The 22,880-nt window shown below is 36.5% G+C and overlaps 5 protein-coding genes across 12 annotated transcripts; 3 read left to right on the top strand and 2 right to left on the bottom strand.

The window, feature by feature from the left end:
• Window positions 1–356: 356 nt before the first annotated feature.
• LOC111778651 (probable prolyl 4-hydroxylase 4) lies at window positions 357–4,383 on the top strand. Of its 3 annotated transcripts, XM_023658588.1 has the most exons (8): window positions 357–621; window positions 866–923; window positions 1,010–1,114; window positions 1,698–1,755; window positions 2,383–2,558; window positions 3,649–3,718; window positions 3,813–4,116; window positions 4,352–4,383. In XM_023658588.1, the coding sequence occupies exons 1-7, from the start codon at window positions 482–484 to the stop codon at window positions 4,106–4,108; spliced, it is 903 nt and encodes a 300-aa protein (XP_023514356.1). In that variant the 5' UTR covers window positions 357–481; the 3' UTR covers window positions 4,109–4,116; window positions 4,352–4,383. The 3 variants fall into 3 exon arrangements, with proteins under 3 accessions (XP_023514356.1, XP_023514355.1, XP_023514357.1); XM_023658587.1 differs by lacking the exon at window positions 4,352–4,383 and having other exon boundaries at window positions 3,813–4,303; XM_023658589.1 differs by lacking the exon at window positions 4,352–4,383 and having other exon boundaries at window positions 468–646; window positions 883–923; window positions 3,813–4,303.
• Window positions 4,384–4,713: 330 nt separating this feature from the next.
• LOC111778653 lies at window positions 4,714–11,987 on the bottom strand. Of its 4 annotated transcripts, none has more exons than XM_023658596.1 (3): window positions 11,687–11,987; window positions 11,465–11,595; window positions 4,714–4,940 (listed from the first exon to the last, which is right to left on the bottom strand). In XM_023658596.1, exons 1-3 carry the CDS (start codon window positions 11,832–11,834, stop codon window positions 4,926–4,928), a joined length of 294 nt encoding a protein of 97 aa, XP_023514364.1. In that variant the 5' UTR covers window positions 11,835–11,987; the 3' UTR covers window positions 4,714–4,925. The 4 variants fall into 4 exon arrangements, with proteins under 4 accessions (XP_023514364.1, XP_023514360.1, XP_023514362.1 ...); XM_023658592.1 differs by lacking the exon at window positions 4,714–4,940 and adding an exon at window positions 6,281–6,364; XM_023658594.1 differs by lacking the exon at window positions 4,714–4,940 and adding an exon at window positions 9,356–9,599.
• LOC111778652 (histidine-containing phosphotransfer protein 1-like) lies at window positions 6,775–8,971 on the top strand. 2 transcript variants are annotated; one of them, XM_023658590.1, is made up of 7 exons: window positions 6,775–7,047; window positions 7,199–7,269; window positions 7,386–7,516; window positions 7,621–7,689; window positions 8,071–8,142; window positions 8,465–8,537; window positions 8,614–8,971. In XM_023658590.1, coding segments are annotated over exons 1-7 (477 nt in total). In that variant the 5' UTR covers window positions 6,775–7,046; the 3' UTR covers window positions 8,674–8,971. The 2 variants fall into 2 exon arrangements, with proteins under 2 accessions (XP_023514358.1, XP_023514359.1); XM_023658591.1 differs by having other exon boundaries at window positions 6,778–7,090.
• Window positions 11,988–15,322: 3,335 nt separating the features above from the next.
• Window positions 15,323–17,395, bottom strand: LOC111778679 (NADH dehydrogenase [ubiquinone] 1 alpha subcomplex subunit 8-B-like). Its single transcript, XM_023658640.1, has 3 exons — window positions 17,290–17,395; window positions 16,861–17,066; window positions 15,323–15,648 (listed from the first exon to the last, which is right to left on the bottom strand). The coding sequence occupies exons 2-3, from the start codon at window positions 17,046–17,048 to the stop codon at window positions 15,516–15,518; spliced, it is 321 nt and encodes a 106-aa protein (XP_023514408.1). The 5' UTR covers window positions 17,049–17,066; window positions 17,290–17,395; the 3' UTR covers window positions 15,323–15,515.
• A 1,541-nt stretch (window positions 17,396–18,936) lies between these two features.
• On the top strand, window positions 18,937–22,755 carry LOC111778678 (probable 1-deoxy-D-xylulose-5-phosphate synthase, chloroplastic). 2 transcript variants are annotated; one of them, XM_023658639.1, is made up of 9 exons: window positions 18,937–19,253; window positions 19,511–19,639; window positions 19,887–20,051; window positions 20,268–20,418; window positions 20,618–20,889; window positions 20,984–21,257; window positions 21,339–21,646; window positions 21,736–22,302; window positions 22,389–22,755. In XM_023658639.1, exons 1-9 carry the CDS (start codon window positions 19,248–19,250, stop codon window positions 22,536–22,538), a joined length of 2,022 nt encoding a protein of 673 aa, XP_023514407.1. In that variant the 5' UTR covers window positions 18,937–19,247; the 3' UTR covers window positions 22,539–22,755. The 2 variants fall into 2 exon arrangements, with proteins under 2 accessions (XP_023514407.1, XP_023514406.1); XM_023658638.1 differs by having other exon boundaries at window positions 18,937–19,327.
• The last annotated feature ends 125 nt before the right edge of the window (window positions 22,756–22,880 follow it).

Raw genomic sequence — 22,880 nt, 5'->3', positions numbered from 1 at the left:
GGACATGAAGGTTTAGCATAAGAATCACCTCTATCGGAAATGATACGTTGAAAGAGAGAAAAAAAAACGTCTTTCTAATACATTGCAAATAAACGAAGCTTCTCTTTAATTTGTTCGGTGGTTTCGAGTAAGGGTATTTTTGTAATTTAATTTTCTATATTGTTGAAATGAAATTGTTAGTAAATATTTTCTATAATTTTAGTTCCACATGAACTATAAATCTCTCCATTTACTTTGAGGTTTTGAAATTAGGTTTCCCTAAGCCCTACAAATCATTTATAATTTGTACGTAACGTGACGTAAGATTTAATTTATTNAATTTAAAGAGCGGGCAGTTGGCTTTACTATTTAGCTGTTCGACGTTGACTGGTGTGAGAGGAAGCTCTGAGAAATCCTGGATTTGGAAACCTCGAACAAATTTTCTTCCATAGTTCTCTCTCTCTCTCTCTCACTCTCTTTCTATTTTGATCCAAGCGAAATTATGTCCAGATTTCGCTCTCTGTTATTCATCTTCTTGATTTCGATTGCATCGGTTGTTCGAGAATCCATTTGTTCGCCTGCTCGTTCGGCGAGCACCACCGTAGATCCTAGTAAAGTGAAGCAGATTTCATGGAAACCAAGGTTTTTAGCAGAATCGATTTCAAATGCATGTCTCTTTTTTATTTTTATTTTTTTGTTCTATTGTGTTTGTTTGCTGAGAAAGTTGTGGAACTGGAAAGTATTTAACTCTTGATTGTTTTAGCTTCGAAGTTTTGGTCGTCTAGGTTGAGTTCAGTGACCTTTAACTTAGTGCTGATAGTAAATTAGTAATTAAGTTATCTTCTATTTTCCAAATTTTGATTAGATGATTTCACTGATGTTGCAGAGCTTTTGTATATGAAGGTTTTCTCACGGACCTAGAATGCGACCACCTGATTTCTATTGTAAGTTAAGATTAGTGACATTCATCATTGAGTTTGATATGGAATACATACCGTCAATGTGAATCTCTGTTTTTCTTCTGCGATAGGCGAGATCCGAGCTAAAGAGATCTGAGGTTGCTGATAATGAGTCAGGAAAGAGCAAGCTCAGTACTGTTCGAACGAGCTCAGGAATGTTCATTCCTAAGAGCAAGGTTGGTTTTGATCTCCCTACAAAATAATCTTCCAGTTTTTCTGGATATTTTCTCGACTGTCTCTTTTGGTTTTTGTTTTTGATCGGAAACAAACATCCGTTACTACTCGTCATTGAAGCTATTTATTGAATTAAACTAAATGGAAGAAACTTCGCTGTTACGATACTGAAATAGATTGCCTTCTCAAAGAGGTTAAACAATCACATTACGATAGGAACGTTCCTGATAGCATGGATGCACTAATAAACATTGCCTCTTGTGTTTAAGCTTTAGATGTTAGTTTTTGATCCAGGAGGTCCTAAAACAAAATTAGGGAGAAAACAATTTTGCAGAATCAATAACTTAAAACTTCCTTCACTCTTATCTTGTTAAATCAGGACTAGTCTCAAAAGATTGAGCCGTTATGTTACAATTGATCTAATATCTTGTCTAGACCAGTGGGCTTTGTGCTCTTCCCACTTGTGTCTTAAAATTAATTTATGGTATGGCAATGAATACTTCCTTTGGTTCTATTAAGTATCAGTTGAGATCTCTTATTACCCCATGTTTGTATTGCGCATTTACATTTTTATTTGATATTCAGGATGCTATTGTTTCTGGCATAGAGGATAAAATTGCTGCGTGGACTTTTCTTCCAAAAGGTATACGATTTGTTTACTATCAAATCGCATAATTCACCATTGATATGTTATGTTATATGTGAGATCTCACATCGATTGGGAAGGAGAACGAAACATTTTTTATAAGGGTGTGGAAACCTTTCCCTAACAAACGCGTTTTAAAACCGTGAGGCAGACGGCAATACGTTAGGGGTAAAACATACAATATTTGCTAGTGGTAGCTTAGGCTGTTTCAAATGGTATTAGAGCCCGACGTCATGCGGTGTGCCAGCGAGGGCGCTGGCCCCCAAGGAGGTTGAATTGTGAGATCCTACATTGGTTAGAGAGGAGAGCGAAGCATTCCTTATAAGGGTGTGGAAACCTCTTCCTAGTAGATGTGTTTTAAAACCGTGAGGCTGACGGCGATACGTATCGGGCCAAAGTGGATAATATCTACTAGTAGTGGACTTGAGCTGTTACATTATATATATTTGAATCACTACAACTGATTTTCTATAAGTAACATTCATGATAATAACTACAACTGATTTTCTATAAGTAACGTTCATGATGTCTTTATACCATGGGGCAGCCAAGGAGAGTATATGTATTGGATGGATGTCATGCCCAATATTGCTGCTTAATGTGTGGTGTATTTTTCACTTTCAGAAAATGGGGAAGACATTCAGGTATTGAGATATGAGCATGGGCAGAGATATGAATCACACTATGATTACTTTGTTGACAAGGTGAATATTGCCTGGGGAGGACATCGTTTGGCTACTGTCCTCATGTATCTCTCTGATGTGACCAAAGGCGGTGAAACAGTTTTCCCCATGGCAGAGGTTAGTTCGAGTGTTGATTCAGAAACTACTTTACTAGCTAGAACTACTCTGTTATACTCCTTTATGTTCACTTTATTTAGGGAAAGATTATTGAGTCTCTTAATTTAAATAAGCTGGGCAGAAAATGATGATATGTGTGAGATCCCCCATCGGTTGGAGAGGAGAACGAAGCATTCTTTATAAGGGTGTGGAAACCTCCCCCTAGCAGACGCGTTTTAAAAACCTTGCGGGAAAGCAAAAAAAAACAATATCTGCTAGCGGTGGGCTTCTGTTACAAATAGTATCCGAGCCAGACACAGGCAATGTGCTAGCGAAGAGGCTGAGTCCCGAAGGGGGTGGACATGAGGCGGTGTGCCAGCAAGGACGTTGGGCTCCAAAGGGGAGTGGATTTGGGGGGTTCCACATCGATTGGAGAAGGGAACGAGTGCTAGCGAGGATGCTGGACCCTGAAGGAGGGTGGATTGTGAGATCCCACATTAGTTGTGGAGGAGAACGAAACATTCTTTATAACCTTCCCCTCTAGCAGGGTAATAAATATTTTTTTTTCTACTTTACTAGCTAGAACTACTCTGATACTCCTCATGTTCAATTGGAAGATCACCTCTTCTTATATCTCAGTACTCTCTATATAATAAACCTTACCACTCAGCTTTCTGATGAAATGGCCCACTCTCTAACTAGGGTTTTTCTGGGAAGACTCAGTGTTGGATAAACCAGAGAACTTTACCATAATTTTCTAGACCTATATATTGTTCAGGAAGACGATATCAAATCCCGTTACCCCATTCAAAACTCTTTCCATGATTCTGTTTCTCAATCAAAATGTCTATGAATTGAAACATATTCATTGTGGATGCAATAGAATCCACCTTAGAGGGGCATTAATTGTTGTAGAAAATTTCAATTGCTAAGAACTGAAATTTTCGATTTTCGATTTTTGAAGTCAAACAAAACTATTGGTGAATTGGACTACACATGAAACATCTTGGATTACTGAAACTTTTCATCAACTTTCAATAAAACTCAATAATTTGTATTAAAGTCGCATATGAATTTGTTTAACCTTGTTATATATAACCTCTGTGAGCAGAAATCTCCCCACAGGAGGGCTTCTGAAACTGACGAGGATCTCTCAGACTGTGCAAGGAAAGGAATCGCAGGTGAATTGTTACTTCTTCAGTACTTATCAAACTATAAAACCTGCATGAAATCCATTTGCTTTATCTCATTTTATTCCCATTTGGAACGGTGTAGTGAAACCAAAGAAAGGCGATGCCCTGCTCTTCTTTAGCCTTGAACCAAATGCCATCCCGGACACCAAAAGTCTACATGGAGGTTGCCCTGTTCTTGAAGGAGAAAAATGGTCAGCAACAAAGTGGATTCACGTAGATTCTTTCAGCAAAAACTTAGCAAACGTTGGGAACTGTACTGATCTAAATGAAAGCTGTGAGAGATGGGCTGCCTTAGGAGAATGCACCAAAAACCCAGAGTACATGGTCGGATCTCCAGAGCTTCCTGGCTACTGTAGGAGGAGTTGCAGGACCTGTTGATCTCAACAGTATGTTCTTTCCACTCATAAATTTCCATACCTTTAGACGATAAAAATTCATGTCTTTGGTGAATATTAATCGTAGTATTTTAAAATTATTGGGTTAGTTTGAAATTTTCTTTCCTTTTGAGTGGCACTTGAGGTATTGTTTCTTCTAAAAGGAAATATATGATGACTTGGATAAAGTTGTCACTCAGTCATGAATTCTTAACCTTTTATTTTTTGGTGTCGTTTGGCACGTCAGTCATTGTGGAATGAAAAGCACTTATTGCAGTCTGAAGCACGGAAGCATAAAGCAGTAGCCTTGGTAATTATAACCCTTTCTTTTTTTCCTTTCGTTTTTCAATTGATAAGACTACCTTTATTATGTTCATTTTTCTTATAGGAGTATTGTAGCTTTAAAAGCTATAGTTTATCTCTATCTACATTATAGGAAACAGTAATTTGGCTGATGTAGCAACGAAATAGTTAGGGAGGGACTTTTTGAAGTGATTAAGGAGCCTAACTTCTCGCTCGGAATATTTTTTTACGAGTTTGAAAACATAATTTTCAACCTTTCTAGACATTGAAAATGAATCGTTTCATCGTCTTATGAGATCATCTATATCCAATCGATCAATCTCTCTAGAATTTAGAAAACTGCTATACTTTTTTTATTTTCGTTATATGTTCGGAAAACTACATTTAGCCATCCCCCCAGCTCGATAGGTGGTAGTTGGCTTGTTGCTGCTGGTTGACCTCATCTCTTGGCATCATATTTTGCTCTGTAAATATGGTTGTGTGATGAGTTCAAAAAATTCGAGGAACCCAGCAGGACTTCAAGCCATCTGAAACTGAAAGACACAAAGGAAGGAAAGAGGTCAAAATCTAATCATCATCCTCTCACTCTCACTCAGTTTTTGACAAATTCTTCATTTAATATATTAATGAGAAAAGCTAGCTTTGATGTCCCACATTGGTTGGAGAGTGAACAAACCACCATTTATAAGGATGTAAAAACCTTCCTCTAGCGCATTTTAAAGCCTTGAGGGGAAACCTGAAAGGGAAAGTCCAAAGAGAACTATATGCTGGCGGTGGATCTGGACCGTTACACTAGCCGTTTTTGGTCATTTATTAGAAGGAAAGATTCCATAAGCTACATGGTGATAATAGGTAAAAGTGCGAATATGCAAATGTTGGACATATCAATAATAAAACAAGCTGCAAGATAATGAACAACAAGATGCTTCACTCAACAGGCATCTCTAAAGTGGCCATGGAGATTCCTTTCTCCCATCACCCAATAACACTATGGTATGAACTGCTAATTCTTATTTTTTTATTTTTCATTTTTATAATTATTTTTTCCCATCTAATAAGCTAAAAGTACTTGAAAGCTATTTGGTCAACCCGCTAATTATTTAATCTTTATGTGGGAGTGATGCCTTAGGAACAAATTGCAGGTACTTTAATAATATGGGGTAAGATTTGGTGGTATGGTATTACAATGCCATTACTTTTTTAAAAATAAATTTTTATTTTTCTAATATAGAAAATAGAACCTTCCATTATTATTTTTTTATTAAAAAAATCTATAAAAATGTAAACATTTTTCGTTCTTTAAAATAGATGTTATTTTTCAATTTTAAATTCAAATTTTCAAATAAAATACTAACATAACCTATGTGATAATATCTTATCATTCTTTTTTTTTGTCTTTTTATATATAGGTTATTTTGAAGTTTTAAATTATATAAAGCAATAAATGGAAATTTAAGATTTAAAAATGAAATCAACATAAGATAATAGTTTCAAAGAAAGAATTTGATACCACTGTTTTATTACTAAATCAGAGTTTTGACGGAATGACATCTATATAATTGATGGATATTTTTTTAAAATTAAAATGTTTTTATTTATTGTATATCAAACAATTGGGTTAAATTCACGACCACACTGCAGTTTTATCTCTTTGAAAGCTTAATAGAATATATTCGTTTTTACTATCAACAATGAGAATATGGTTCCAACCCATCATTACGAGAATTCTGTTTTTTCTTTTCTTTTCTAATAAAATAATAATTAAAAAATAAAAGTATATATAGTGGAGATTGAAAAAATGATAAGGATTCCCTATCCACGTTGTTAGTGACTCTCGAAGAAATAAATGGGCGATGAACAAAATGCTAAGGCATACCATTGTCTTCTTTTACCTCATAAAGCAAAAAGGGGTTTTGGTCCAATTTTCTGTCCCTTCTTGGTTTTTAATCAAACCCATCTAAAACAAATCAAATAACCTTAGCTTAAGATACTGATTTCACTGAAAGAGAGCTGTAATAATATTATGTAAAATATAGAATCTGAATATTTTGAGAGGACGAGATTATTCATTTGAATTTCAAGATTTCAATCTAATTCTAGTCCTTCAACTTTTATTAGACTGGGACGCTTAATCTCTACTGTTCTAAAGTGTTCAAAATATTATACAAAATCATTTGCTATCCATCACACAAAGTTAAGGTTTGAAATAAGAAATAATTAGGAGTACAAGGACCATGGGCTAAAGTAGAATATGGTAATAGTGCGTGCAAGGACAATAGATGACAAGAACCATGAAGTCTTATTTCAGATAACATCAAGCGTATAACTTAAAACGATTAACCACAACCAATAGTTTCTCAAGAAAAAGAAAAAAAAAGACCAGTCAAAAGGAATATTATAATAAACCAGAACAGAGAAAACAATGTTGAGCTCAAGGACTCCTTTCAGAGTTGAGGCTCATAAATGAATAAATGACACAAAGGCCGAGAGAGAGAGAGAGAGAGAGAGAGAGAGAGAGAGAGAGAGAGGAAATTGGGGAGGTTGGGGACACAAATAATCAGCAGCAGCACAGAAATCCAGAGAAGACGGAAAGTTGGGTTGGTCTGCTAGTTTAAGTGCAACCAATAATAATACCTAAAAGTAAAGGGAAAAGCTTTGCATTATTACTCAAAATTTTTGAAAGGTTTTTTCTGGCATTCAAAACCCTTTGTCTGAAGCAATTTTTCCTCAAAAATCTGCAATTTTGGGTTGCAGTTTTGATAACGGAGTTTTATTTGTTTCTTGCGTGTAGTGCAAGCAAGCATGGAGGTGGGATTGATGCAGAGGCAATGGGTTGAGTACACAAAGTCGCTATTCATGGAGGTATGAACAAAAAACAAAAACTAAGATCAAATCTTTAATGGGGTTTGTTTTCTTGCTTTGTAGTTTCAGTTTCTTGATTTATTTATTGTTTGGTTTCTGGTGTTTGGAGAGAGTAGGGTTTCTTGGACAGTCAGTTTATAGAGCTGCAGAAACTGCAAGATGAGGGCAACCCAGATTTCATTGTTGAAGTGGTCTCTCTTTTCTTTGAGGATTCTGAAAGGCTTCTCAATGATCTAACAAGAGCTTTGTGAGGCTTCTCAAAGCTTTTTTCTTTTTCTTTTTCTATCTACGGGTTTCTTTGATCTTTGTTTTGATATCAGTTTTCCTTTTTCTCTGAACCTTTTTTTACAGAGAAGAGCCTGATGTGGACTTTCAAAAGGTTGATGGCCATGTTCACCAGCTTAAAGGAAGCAGTTCTAGGTAGGCACCAAGTTTCTAATACCTGTTTTCCCCTCATATCCTAGTGTTCATGAAGGTTTATATGCTTTTGGGAGCAATTTCGAAAACTAGTTTTATGGGTTTGTTTATAAAAGTTTTGATATTTGAGGGAAACTGTTACTTAATCATGTTTATGCTTAATTTTTTGCCTAAAAAGAAGGCTAGCTTGCATAATAGCTCCCAAACAGCCAGTTTTCCCCCTAATTTATTAAGCATAGAGTGAATAAAGTTTTCATTTGGCAGCTTGCGATTTTCGAACTCTAAAAGAGAATTAAATAGAGTATTCTCTCTAGAAAAAACTCATCAATTTGAGCACTGAAAACTAAACTGAATGAAGGATTTTGTGACTTTTGTGGTTAACAGCATAGGTGCACAGAGGGTTAAAAATGTCTGTATTACCCTCCGCAGCTTCTGTGAGGAACAGAACATTGAAGGGTGAGTGAGCTCTTATCTTTTGAAGGCTAAAGCTGGGTTGTTATGATGCTTAGATTCAAGTACGGTTTTTGTTCTTGAATTTTATCTATTTTTCCTTTCAGTCCCAAACTTTTTGAGGTCTCAATTTTTTTTACCATGAAATACTTCACTATTATTGAACCTTTTCTTTATCGTCTTTTAGCCCGAGTTATCAAAAAAGGGTATTTACGTATTATTATTAAAAAAAAGTCAGAAGTTTTTCCTATTAAAGCTCCTACAACATATGAGCAATATTGGATGAAATTAGCTTATAAACACAAGGAAATTTTTGGGTTCGGAGCAGGTGCCTGAGATATCTGCAACAACTAAAGCAAGAGACCTGCCTGGTGAAAAACAAGTTTGAGAATCTATTCAGGGTCAGTACATGAGACTGCTGTTTTAAAAACTAGCAGATCCTTCTTAATTTCTAAGGGTTTTATATGTTAATTGCAGATGGAGCAACAAATTGTGGCTGCTGGTGGGTCAATCCCTACAACAGAATTGCTATTCTAAGTCTGCTGATATTCACAAAAGGCTAGAGAATACTTCTGGAGTACTTGTTATTAGAGTTGATGGGAATGTTGTTTTTTCGTTTTCTCGGAGGTCCTTGTGAAATTACTGTTCTTCTATTTGATGAGACCTGTGTGGAAGTTTATTGCAGAGGAAGTATTTTCTAAACCATGCCACTTTTCTGGGTGATGTCAATGTTATAAAATGGTTGTATTTAAAGATTCCAATGGAGTTCCACATTGTGAACTAGACCTGTCTTGGCATGTGCTTATAAATATTTGAGGACTCCTCTTTTCATGTTGGTTTTAAAGGTAAGAAAAAGCTCTACCAATTGTGTCTGAGTGCAGCTATTCCGCATGGATTACACGTTCGGGAGAGGGCTTTTACGGCTAGTTTTAAGGGAGGGTTGTACCATAATTTTCAACTACATTATCCCAATATAGAACATAAATACTAGATATGAGACTATAATTTGAAACATGAAAGAAAGAAAGGATGCATTTTGCTGCCCCTCCTTGAAGAAAAATTTCGATAATTTATCCGGAAGAAGGATCTTTCTTATGGAAGAGTGTGACATGCCTCTCAACAGGGAGGGTGAAATTCTTGGACGGGTGAAAATTTCAATGGATATTTGTAAAGAATTGTCATACGGCAACTCGGTGTCAGAAATACTTGATGGATATATAGCATTCATGAATTATGATCTTAAATAGCTCATACCGAGGATTTCAAAGAAATATTTCTTGCACACTTTTTTAAACGGTTCTTTTTCCCCCTACCACTTGTCCTATTCTAACATAGAAATCATAAAAACTTGAGTTAAACGAAACATAATGGTATACCCAGATACATACAATCATCAGAAGTTGGCAATAAGTTTTCTAAGATGAAATAACAGAAGTCCTGCCACTGAAATCTCCACATTTTATCTCCACACATGCACAACAAGAAAATTAATATAAGATATAGACATGAAACAAATTTTCTCACGCAAAGTTTAAAAAAAAAAAAAAGGGTAAAGCCTTGAGACGAGAATCCACCACTTTGTGATGGAAGAAGCAAGAGCTTTCACAAGGATGGAAAAGTCTTCATTGAAGGTGATGTTTGAAGTAGCAGATTATAACATAAATCAAGACTACTATTCCATATTCATTTTAATTTTGTTCTCCCCAGCAATATTGAACAGATACTTTGTTCCAAGCTGTCATAACATAAGGAACTATGTAGTTGACAACAATTCATGATGTATCTTATCCCATTTAAGCTTATTTTGTGTTAATATTTAGAAAGATGAACTGCAGGAACTGCTAATGGTTTAGAGTCTCCTCTGGTTTTTTCGATGTAGTGTTGTAGGGACGGAGACAATTATGTGTATGATATTTTTATGTTTAATACAAAGGTTGAATTTGGAAATCTATCGTATTCTAGTGGCAGTCCATATTTTTCAGCTGGCATGGAGATTTGTAAGATTCGGCTTTCTTAGAGGGGAACAACAGAATGCAAAGATTTTGAGCTGTTCAACTCAACCAATTCAGACTCCAGAGAGCTAAGGATGGTCAAAATGCTTCTATTTCCTCTAGAAGCCAAGATATTATATCTAGTTCACTCATTCAAAATCCTAATTCTGAAATTTACCAGTCTCCCTTTATCATAGCTACAGGGTTGATTAACTACAAGGATCATATAATGCGTCAAGTCTTGGATCAGAGGTTTCCTTGTACCTTGATTGGAGAAAAGTGTCTAGACTTAGTACAATGAATTTCAATGTGAAACTTCCTAGAAAACACTGTGTTACTTCAAACTTTGAAGTTTGTAACACGACTATCGTATCAATTTGCTCAAATATTCTGCAGCAATCCTTCCTTCTCTCCCTTCTCATGTTTACAAGGACGAGATGAGGTAGGTATACACGTTACGTTCAAAGACTTGGGACAGAGGTAACCACTTATTTCATATTAAAGGAATTACCACAAAATAAATAACAGGAAAAAATAAATTACTTGCACAAGGGCAATAACTTAATGCAAGTGAGATTTGTCATGTTTGCTGCACTTGAGCTTGTGAGTAGCAGCAATGAAACGTGATTACAAGACAGTAGGGCGGAATGGCTTTCTTTCTATGGTCAACTACAGTGCCACAAAGTCTTCTGTTCTATCTAGACAGTTCCAAAGATATATGTCATTTTCTAAAATTTGCTTATTGAAGCCTACTCCATTATACTTCAACTAGTCGAGTTTGTTTGGAATTGCTTTATCAGCACTAAATGTCCAACTAGCAAGTCATAGTAACAAAAACTATCACAAGCTACCACTGCCATCTTCAGTTCTTGTCATCTTATGTACGCATTTCCACCTCTACCATATTTTTAGTCTTAAATTATAAATACTTGTTCACAATATCAGCCAAGGTCGCTCATGTAAGATACATATCTGGATCTGTTCGGAGGGAAGGCTAAGATTAAAAACTAGTTATATCTTCTTCCTCTTTTTTGTCTGTGTAAGAATAAGTCTTTACGAAGTATTGGTTCACCAAGTCTCAGGTACAAATATCACTATACACAATATCCGAGTGACTAACAATGCATAGTGGCAACACTGAAGGCTGAACGCTGAAGCATTGCGGTTTCTTAACTAAACTAATTCAATAGTTGCTACTTCAGTCATTATATCACTTTATTACGACAAAACAAAAACAAAACAAAACCAGATCCGTTGATTTATCTTTACTAATGCATATGAAACCATTCAATTCTCAGGACTAATCACAATTCAAATAACTGAGATTTTCACGAAACCTGATGAAGCAGCCTCCGAGCAGCAACCGATCCAGCCTTCTTTCCATCAGCTCCATCATGGACGCCCGAGTCCGACTCGTCGTGGTACCATCCCACCGATTTCTGAGCTTCAAGAACGATTTGAGAGAAACCTGAAATGCAGGTCCAACACAAAGAATTGAAACTCCATTTCAAATCACCGGCGAGCATAAACATACAAATTTAACATCAAATTAAACACACCTTCTTTGACGGTCTGTTTGTTCCGGCGAATGTCATGGACAGTGGCGGAAATCTTCCAGTACAGAGGACGACCGACATAGAAAATGACGAGGAGGAGGACTACCACCATGACAACGCGAAACGTAATCCTAGCTGCCGACGACGCCATTGCTTCCGGTGGCTTTGTCTTGCAGAGAGAAACAGAGAGAAAGATAGAGAGAGAGAGAGCGAGAAAAACTGTGATCTATCAGAGCATAGAGATTCCCGCTATGCAGTTGAAATGGTTCGATCAGGCAAAAAGAAGAGTTGTTCAGCGGGTTCTCACAAAGGGTATATATATATCGGAAAAAATATCTGTTTCTATTTTTCCNTTTTTTTTTTTTTTTTTTTTTTTTTTTTTTTTTTTTTTTTTTTTTTTTTTTTTTTTTTTTTTTTGTCTTATGCCATTTGTCGATTAAAATTAGGCAAATATTTAGTTATTGTAAAGGAATTGACTTTGCCACTTTGGCAATGTATACGTAGGATTGAAAATATAACAACCCGACAATTTGTAAAAAAACAGGATTTTTATAATTTAAAAATAGTATACTATTTTCTTTGTCTTATGCTAGTTTTATTTTTTTAATTTTAAAAAACTTAGAATATATTTATATGATATATTTGTAAGTTCTAAAAATTAATTCATTTATTAATACAAAACTAAATAAATTTTTAATTTTATATTTAATAGAACTGAATTTTAAAAAATGTCTATTCGTTTAAATTAAATAGACACCAAACCAACTTGAACTATATATATTTTTTATATTATTCAAAATATTGTAGGGCAAAAGCTAAAATTCAGCCTAATGTATGATATGTTAGTGGATTCGAGAACAATATAATTTTACATTGAATTTTGGATTTGATTTCATTTTAAAAACAATAATTTTGAGTCGATAGAACTGATGGTAAAATACTCATAAGAGGGTAAGAAAGTAGGCTTTAGACTAAGATTATAAGTATGGTGTGGTCTATGGTATTCATAGGATTAATGAAACTATAATTTTAGATAAACAATGAGAACGAGGTAAGATAGAGTTAGGGATACACCTTATTCGACTCCTCTTAGTCCCGATTCATTCTTTGATTGATGCAACTCCAATGTTTTTTTCATCCCTATTCCCAGTGAGAAAAATCAACTCCGACCATGTATACTAGGTACTAATCTTTACGAAATGAACCAAATAAGTCAGAAGCCGTTAGCCTAATATCTCCTACATCGTTGCGAACTCACCTATCGTAACTTGAAAATAATTTCTTTTACTCAAGTCGTTAACCAAATATCTAGTCTCTATATGATATTTAAAGTCAGCATCTATAAAAATTTGGCTACCAAAACTTCAGCAATGGCGAGCACCGTGACTGAGCAACAAGCCATGGCCCTGCATTATAAGAGAGTTTAGGCCATGGCCCTGCATTATAAGAGAGTTTAGGGATGATGTCGAGAACGAGACGAAACGACGAGTTTCCTAATGATGATGGATTGAGAGCTTGCTTTGAGAAAGAAGGAAAGACATCAAAATTTGCTATTCTTTCCCTCACATATAAGTTTGAATTTCAAAGTGAAAGATGAAAGAGATATTTACCATTATATAAGCGGCTTATGCCCTGAAGACAAGCATAAGAAATGGTTCCAGCTTTGCTCGACGAGGGGCCTGCATTTCATACCACAAGAATTAATGATTACTTTGAGAAGCAAGAGAAAAGGAGTATATAAGCTAAGACTTCAAAACTATACTAGTAATGCAAAGGTTTCGCTTGATAGAAACCGAACCGATCCCGTTGATGCCTCCAAATTGTTGCATTACCATCGGTCCGACACCGATCTAATAACTATCATCAGAGCTATGCTTAGAAAAGAAACTCAAGAAGAAGAAAGTTTTACAATAGCAGGACAAACAAGTCCAGGAGTCTGGCTTTTGGGAGACTTTGTAGAGTTTCATTGTAGTCCGGTTGGTAAATTAAAGGGTTCATTCTTTTTGGAAAAATCAAGAACTCACCAAATTCTCAATGAAAATAATGAGAAAAATACTATGATTTCAGCAGCCTCATCAGAGATATCAGCATCCTTTCCACAAAGTCGCTGTAATGCAACTTGAAAGTTCTTCTCATTGCCAACGTTTGCCTGAAAATAAGAACCTTAGTTTCGAATTCGTTTCTTCTATTCCATTTTTCGGTGAGGAAACACAAAGTGAAAAAAGTTTGGATTAAAGGAATGCTGCATTACGAGCCATCGAGGAGACGACTCCAGAACAAAACAACAGACCAACAATCAGAAAAACACATGGAATGATTCCTACAGATCAATGGTTCAGTAAAATAGTATATTAGCCTTATATTGATAATTCTATCCAATATTTTTCTTTACATTACAGTATAACACCATCTCAACTGATCTGAACCAACTAATATGTATCTAAAACAGAGAGAATTTGCTAGTTAAAGCAAAGAGTTCTCCATGTTACCACTGTTCCTAATAAGAAAGCAACGATAACGACTTTGTAACAATCATAAGCTGCACAGAAAATGAGGGATGCTAAAGAAAATTAGTGACTTGTTATTAGATAACCATCTTGTTTAAACTCGTTAACTAAAAATTTCTTTGTTTTTCTAAGGGGGTCTATGTTTTTCATCCTCTAAACCTGCTCGAGTGTGTTAGGCCTCCTCGTAGATTTTGGTGCTATTTCCTCTATGAATATAGGAATCAATCAACAAGTTTTGACAATTTTAACATGAAAGAATTCATATAAGAGAAAAGAGGACAGCGATACAGGCATTGCTAGAATGCAAAGAGTTAGAATAATTAGAAATATTTGTAGCAAACTTCACCATATAGGAGAAAACTCCAATCCCATTACCAGTGAGCACCCTTCCAAAGTCCAAAGTCCAGTGAAAAAGCTTCCTGCGGGAGAATCACAACAAAACCATACAAGCAATGTCAGTAAGATGAGTTATTGCATCTTCTTAGTGAAGGATCATGTGTTCAAAAAATGCATATAGCTCCTGTCGCTGACAAATAAACCGCTAGCCAACCCATAAGGCAACGAGTACCAAAACTCTCATAGCCTGTACATATCTCCAAGATGATCAGTAAATAGTCAACGATGGAAAAAGAAACTCAATCAAACCTATAAAATTTAACCAACTTACCCCTTTTTGACTGATGAAGTCTGCAATCAATCCGCTTGTAACAGAACCTACCATTGCTCCAATTGTTTCTTTAATGAGAAATCAAATGTATTGAGGAACATGAAAGAATATACATGTCCAAAAGAAAAAACGACACAACAGTAGGAGACCCCTCAAAGAAAAGGAATCAATCCAAAATAATTAAACTAACCTGATAAGTACAAAAATCCGAGAAACAGCAGCCACAAAGAAGTATCAAATCAAATGATATCCCAGACATCAAATACATTTGTTAGTTGAACCTTCATGAATGGAGTGATATGCAAGTTATCTACATCAATCAATGTTTACGAGTTGACATACACAAATTGAACATGGATTTGATATCAAATTTCCATTTCACATTAAGAATTGGAATGAAAAATATCACTAGACATGTTGAACAGGGAAATTTTAAGAAGCAATAGAGATGATTGCTCATGAAAATTGTCCAAAAGGGGCTGGCAAAGATTGGTTGATCTTCTGTTTTCAACAATGTATCGGGTTTGCAATCCGAGACACAAAATATTTCATTGTTATGAAGAAAAAAGTTTAACTCAGAGAAGGTACGCAACAGCAGTACATGCTCATTGCAAACAAGAAAAAATTTATTGGAATCAGTTTACATATATGGGGAAAATCATTCCAAGGGACATGCTTTCTCGAACGCTTCCTGCTCTTTGCGACATAAATCAAACTCATTTGTATTGTAGTACATGCAACCGACATAAGCATCCATCTCTTTTGTGCACCTTTGATGAAGATCTTTAAGCCTGCAAACAAAAGCAGCCTCTAGGTTAATTAATTAACAAGTACTAATGTTTACTAAACAAAGCTATTATCTCTAAATATTGTGAAATGAAAATTGCTCATTCATCAATGATATTTCTAGTATCATTCACTTGTATTCACAAATCTTTTTTTCAAACAAGATGGGAAACTTTTGATCGATAAAATGAGAAGTAACAAATGTCCGATAATACAAACCTTCAAAGGGAGAGAAGAAAAAGAAAAGAGAAAAGTAACAAACTATATGAAAATATGAAACCATCCCTATTCAAGCAAATATTCTAAAAAGAGAAATGACCAATAAATTTAGACAAAGAACACCACTGTAAAGCTTTCAATCTGGGAAACTCAAGCCGCTCAAACCAACATTGTTGCTTATTCAAAATTCCTTTGAAAGCAGTCCAACCAAAACTCAGAAACGATAGCTTTGACGTTATTAACCCATAACAAACGTAATCTTGGAGAATATAGGGGACCAAGTAAAAGATGAAGAAAACTCCTCTTCGTGTCATTTGCAAAAACCCAATGTACAACAAAAAAAAATTGTAATAGTTAATGATAACAAGCCTTAGCCATAAAAGCTTTCTAGATAGAGGTTTTGACTTCAAAAAAAAAAAATTGAAAAATCAACTATCCAGCCTCTTGAAACTGCAAATTAGCATAACCTAGCAAATTCCAGCTCAACCAACCGAAAGTTGAATTCATTGAATTCCTCATCCAAAGATTAGAAATGCTGAACCATGAACTGTGAGCCTACCACTTCAATGCCACTAAAGAGATCTAAATCATGAATGCTTGCAACCCTTCAAAATCTGGAAGACCTCCACAATCTAATATTTGCACCGTGCACCTAAGCTAAAGGTGCTTAATTATGAACGGGTGATTTCGGATAATAACTACCATGCTCACCATAAATTTAGTCAGATAAAAGATTATCAACGTAAAATCTTATCAGCACCGGCACTAATAATTTTTATATCAAGTCTAAGAAACAACCCTTACTCTTACTCTAGCGGATCAGATAACGACCATATGATTGCTAAAGCAGTGTATTACCTAATCATGTATTTGCTTGCAGATTAGAAGACGATCATATGATAACTAAAGCAAATTTCCGGAAAATATAAACCAAAGCCGATGAAAAGTGGCGATTTCGAACTTCGGCTATGAAAACAACAAATAGGTAATTCACTTACAGGGAGAGGACGCAGCGAGTAACTTGTTGGCCTTTTTCGAGGCATTTCTCCGGGTTCGGATCCTTCCTTTTGCACTGGAGGTATGCCACATTCTCCGATCGACACATGTTCGCAATGTGCTTTGACGAGGACATTAACACCGCTGATGTAGGAATCGGATCTCCAGCAGCATCGACTGCGCTCGCCATCTCTAATTCGATCAATTCCTGATTTCACCAAGAAAAAACAACAGAAAAAGATAATTTAACATGGTAATCGTTGCAGAAAGAAAAAAAAAAAAAAAAAAAACTGCTCATAAATCATGGCAGGAAATACGTCCCCATCCTTAATTCATTTTCTCATTACCAACCAAACGAACTGCCTCTCGATACAAAAAGAAAATCCAAATAACAGAAGGAAATTTCGTTTCAGAAATGGAATTTTTCAAACCTTTCAATCCACTGGGTTCGAGTTTCGTGAACTAAAGTGAGAATCTGAGAGAAATGCAGACCAGACCGAGTGTGGAGAAAGCAGAGTGATAGGGTTAGACAAAGTTGTATTATTATTCTGATCACGGGGGTATTTATGTCTTTCAAATCGGTTAAATTACAAATTTGTTTAAAATGTATTAAAATTAGTGTGTAAAATACTCTTAAATTTTACCGTATTTCAAAAATACTTTTAATTTTTTTTTTTAAATTCATTAATACATTTTCAACCTTTTTTTTTTTAAATAAATTTAAAATATTGTTAAGGTTAGTCCTATATTTAAAAAATATCTCATTTTTATAAACAAAATTTTAAAAAGTATTTTTTAAATAAAATATTAATAACTTTCATCAAGGATATTTTTTAATTTTTTTGAAAGTGTATTTTTTAATTTTTTTAGTCTAAAGTTATTATTGAATATTCGAAGTGTATTTTTTTGAAATGAAATATAAAATTCATGATTTTTTTATTATTATTAATTTAGCCAATATCATATAAGCGGAGTGTCTATATGTCGACGGAACAAGATTCAACGTACTTGATGTCTGAATGTGGAGGCAAAGAGAATTTGTAACAAAAATTTGAGGAAGAAAGAAACAACGTTTAACTACGTGAAAAATATGAGTTTGAGCTGTTACAAATGATATCAAAACTAGGCACCGAGCAATATGCCAACAAGAACACTGACCCCAAAAGAAGGTGAATTGTAAGGTCCCACATCGAGGAGAACAAAACATTACTTATAAGGGCGTGAAAAACTCTCTTTAGTAGACACATTTTTAAAACATGAGATTAACGACCATACATAACAGTCACGGACAATACCTGCTTGAGAAGAAAAAAAAAAAAAAAAAGGGAAAGCAGTTAACGTGGTTCCAGCTAGCCACGTACCACCTTATTGGGCGAGAGCTACGTTTGAGTCTTTTATTTGCGAAAGTTAATACGCGTCAAAGATTTCGAAATGGAAACGAGCAAAAGTTAATACGTTGAGGTTGACAACGTTATTTAACAAGCAAAAATGAACAATATTTATTAGTGGTGGGCTTGTGCTGCTACAAATGGTATCAAAGTTAGATACCGAGCGGTGTGTCAACGAGGACGCTGGACCTCTAGAATGATGGATTGTGAGATCCCACCATTACTTGACAGTGATGTGTAACGAGTCAAAACGGATAATATCTGTTAGCGGTGAGCTTGAGTTGTTACTATTTGTGATAGTAATAGGATAGCAAGAGACATTATAAATGGAACGAACTCATTTCACTAGAGAAATATGCAACATTATCCGAACCCAACTTAACACCATTTTCGGTTTAAGTCCGAGCGTGTTGGCACAACACTACCTGAACATTAGATTGATGTGAAACCCCGACCAAATTCTCTGTATTTTCATTCCTAATTTTTAATTAAAAATATTACCTAAAATAACTGCCGATTTTTATGAAATTTATGCTTAAAAAATTAAAAAAAAAAATCAGTTTATCCACGTATCTATTTTGGGATTTGAGTCGACGTGGGCCAATAAGAAAAGAACAAAAAAAGACCAAACTCCGAAGCTGCCCGCCCATCCACCATCGATTCTATGTTTTATCAACGCCAATTCCGCACACGCTTCACCTCTTCATTGGGTTTTCTCATATTTTCTCGTTTAATTAATTCTTCCACTTCATTCACCGCCACTTCCCTTCCCTTAATGGCAAGAAAAGTTCGTTCAATTTTCCTACTGTGTCGCTCCTTAAATGACACGTAGAAAGTGGATGTACCGTGTCTCTCTTTTTTTTTTCTGGATTTCTTCAGCTGAGATTAGATTGTAGCGATTGAAGTTGTTTGATTCTCCATTTTTGGTGGTTGCTGAGCTCCAATGGCGCCCTGTACGCTAGCTTTTCCTGCTTCTATCAGCCGAGTTGCAGTCAAAGAACATGAAGGTTTGAGTGCTGTTTCTTCTCGATTCTTATGGGGAATGGATCTAGACTTTCGATTTAAGAAGAGAGTCAATCAGGTATTGATTTAAAACCGATGAAAAAAGCATGCCCACTAAGTGTTTGATGAAATGCCCAAGTGAGAAGAAAGGAATATTTTCTAGCTTTTTTGCAACTGGAAATTGGAATTATGGATTGTTTTTTCACCTTTTGAATGATTAAGTTTTGAAATATGTGGGGCTGTTTGCTTTTGTTTGAGGTAGGTCAAGAAGAGGCCCGGCGGGATCTGTGCATCACTTTCAGAGACAGGGGAGTTTCCTTCACAAAGTCCACCGACTCCTCTTTTGGACACAATAAACTATCCAATTCATATGAAAAATCTATCCATTAAGGTATATATTAATATATCCTAATCTTTTTGACTTTGAAGCTTTTAAATTTTGTGATAGTTTAATATGATATTAGAGTAGAAACGGAATTTCGAAAGCTACACTCTTGGAAATGTTTGGTCTTGTTCTTGGGGTATCGTTGACTCAGGAGCTTTGTCAACTAGCTTATGATACTAATTTTTTGAACTCTTAAACCCGTTTTAACACTATTTGAAATGTTTGATTGCTTCTTGGGGTATCATTGACTCAGGAGCTTAATCAACTAGCTGATGAAGTAAGATCTGATGTCATCTTCAACGTGTCGAAAACTGGTGGTCACTTGGGTTCCAGTCTTGGCGTGGTGGAGCTCACGGTGGCTCTTCACTATGTCTTCAATACCCCACAGGACAGGATTCTGTGGGATGTTGGCCATCAGGTGCCGTTCTTCTTGCCTTCCCGGTGAGAGATATGGTGTAATAGTCCAAGCCCTGACCCATTATGTATCGCCGTCAGCCTCACGGTTTTAAAATGCGTCGGGCTGAAGATGATACGTAACGGACAAAAGCGGACAATATCTATAAACGGCGGGCTTGGGCGGTTACATATAGACTGGCCATTTTGTTTTAATATTAGTTTGAATTGGTGATTGCAGTCTTATCCGCACAAAATTCTAACTGGAAGGAGGGATAAGATGTCTACTATTAGACAGACAAACGGGTTGTCGGGATTCACAAAACGCTCGGAGAGCGAATACGATTGCTTCGGCACGGGTCACAGCTCTACCACCATCTCAGCAGGCTTAGGTGATTGCTTTTAAACTCCAACTGAGAGCTGAAGAAAGATAAGATGGTTTTGTGAGAGAGTATATTCGGAACATAATGAGCTACTGTTTTAGATTTTCCTATCCTATTGATATTTTGGGGTTGTGCTTAAGTTTTCAAAATATTTGTGATTCACTTCAGTGAGAAATTTCATAGCAATTCTTATGTTGTACCTCAATAGGAATGGCTGTGGGAAGGGATCTTAAGGGAAGAAAGAACAATGTGGTTGCAGTCATAGGTGATGGTGCCATGACTGCAGGGCAAGCTTATGAAGCCATGAACAATGCGGGGTACCTCGACTCGGACATGATTGTTATTCTTAACGACAACAAACAGGTCTCTTTACCAACTGCAACGCTCGATGGGCCCGTACCGCCCGTGGGAGCTTTGAGCAGTGCTCTCAGCAGGCTGCAGTCAAACAGGCCACTCAGAGAACTGAGAGAGGTAGCCAAGGTAAGAAATAACAAACCAAATCTAACTGTCACGCCTTGATCCTTCAATCTGAACGATCTCGGGTTTAATTATCCTTATACCAATGATGTTTCAGGGTGTCACGAAACAAATTGGTGGTCCTATGCATGAATTGGCAGCAAAAGTTGATGAATATGCTCGTGGGATGATCAGTGGTTCTGGATCCACATTATTTGAGGAGCTCGGGCTCTATTATATCGGCCCTGTCGATGGTCATAACATGGATGATCTTGTTTCCATTCTCGAGGAAGTTAAGAGTACGAAAACTACAGGTCCAGTCCTCATCCATGTCGTCACTGAGAAAGGACGAGGCTATCCATATGCCGAAAGAGCTGCTGACAAGTACCACGGTAAATTAAAGATTCAGGTCGAAAAATGATCATTGTTTCGGAAATTGAGTTACAACCTACAATTGTGGCTTGTTTATGCAGGAGTCACAAAGTTTGATCCTGCAACTGGAAAACAGCAGAAAACGAAGGCTGCAACGCAGTCGTATACGACATACTTCGCGGAGGCATTGATTGCAGAAGCGGAAGTGGATAACGATATTATTGCAATCCATGCTGCAATGGGAGGAGGCACAGGCTTAAATCTCTTCCAAAGACGTTTCCCGACGAGATGCTTTGACGTCGGTATAGCTGAACAGCATGCTGTTACATTTGCTGCTGGTCTAGCCTGTGAAGGCCTAAAACCATTCTGTGCGATCTACTCGTCGTTTATGCAAAGGGCATACGACCAGGCAAGCTTTTGCTTCTTGTCGACCCTTAACTAAGTCGAAACAAATTTGTTTTCGTTGAATTTCAACGAAATGTTGTGTTTGAATTGCAGGTAGTTCATGATGTTGATTTGCAAAAGTTGCCTGTGAGATTTGCAATGGACAGGGCAGGCTTGGTTGGAGCAGATGGGCCAACCCATTGTGGTTCTTTTGATGTTACGTTCATGGCATGCCTGCCTAACATGGTGGTGATGGCCCCATCCGACGAGGCCGAGCTCTTTAACATGGTTGCTACAGCTGCAGCCATAGATGACCGACCGAGCTGTTTCCGGTATCCACGAGGTAACGGTATCGGTGTCGAGCTGCCACCAGGGAATAAAGGCATTCCCCTTGAGGTTGGAAAGGGCAGGATTTTACTTGAAGGTGAAAGACTGGCACTCTTGGGCTATGGAACAGCAGTTCAAAACTGTTTGGCTGCTGCATCGATAGTCGAACGCCATGGATTACGAATAACAGTTGCAGATGGACGTTTCTGCAAGCCACTCGACCGAGCCCTTATCCGATCTCTGGCTAAATCGCACGAGATTTTGATCACAGTGGAAGAAGGATCGATTGGGGGGTTCGGGTCTCATGTCATCCAGTTCCTGGCTCTAGATGGCCTTCTTGATGGCAACTTGAAGGTGAAAATCTCATACAAGCCAAGCCACCTTTAATATTTTTGTATCTAATTCACTAATCTAGCTAGCATTCCATATATTGCTTGCAGTGGAGACCGCTGGTTCTTCCAGACCGATACGTCGAGCACGGTTCGCCAGCCGACCAACTGGCTGAAGCAGGTCTTACTCCATCTCACATTGCTGCTACAGTATTCAATATGCTGGGACAAATCAGGAAAGCTCTTGAAGTCATGTCATAGAAGAGAACTTTGTGAGTCTAAGCGCTACCCTTTCTTTACAAATTCCAAATCTGCTGTATATTCATATACTTCTTGTACAATGCTAGAAGGCTCATGCTTTTATGCAAGATTCCACCCTTTACCATTCTTAGGATTCGATCCCGTTACTCTGTCGATATTTTCGGTATTAGGTTTAAAAAAATTATATGAAAAATATCAAAATTTACGTTCAACTTCACAAATTGTATCAAACTTTATTCTAAACGTTTGATTTCATTTATTTATTTTTATCTTGAACGTGGAAGAACACTCGAAGAACACACTCGATACATAGTTGATCTTACATAAACATAATTTTTGTTA

The sequence above is a fragment of the Cucurbita pepo genome, chromosome LG17 (assembly GCF_002806865.2).
Source record: "Cucurbita pepo subsp. pepo cultivar mu-cu-16 chromosome LG17, ASM280686v2, whole genome shotgun sequence".
In the NCBI taxonomy this organism is placed as follows: domain Eukaryota; kingdom Viridiplantae; phylum Streptophyta; class Magnoliopsida; order Cucurbitales; family Cucurbitaceae; genus Cucurbita; species Cucurbita pepo.
Note: the sequence above shows the minus strand (reverse complement) of the source record. Positions and strands in the feature narration are given on the sequence as shown.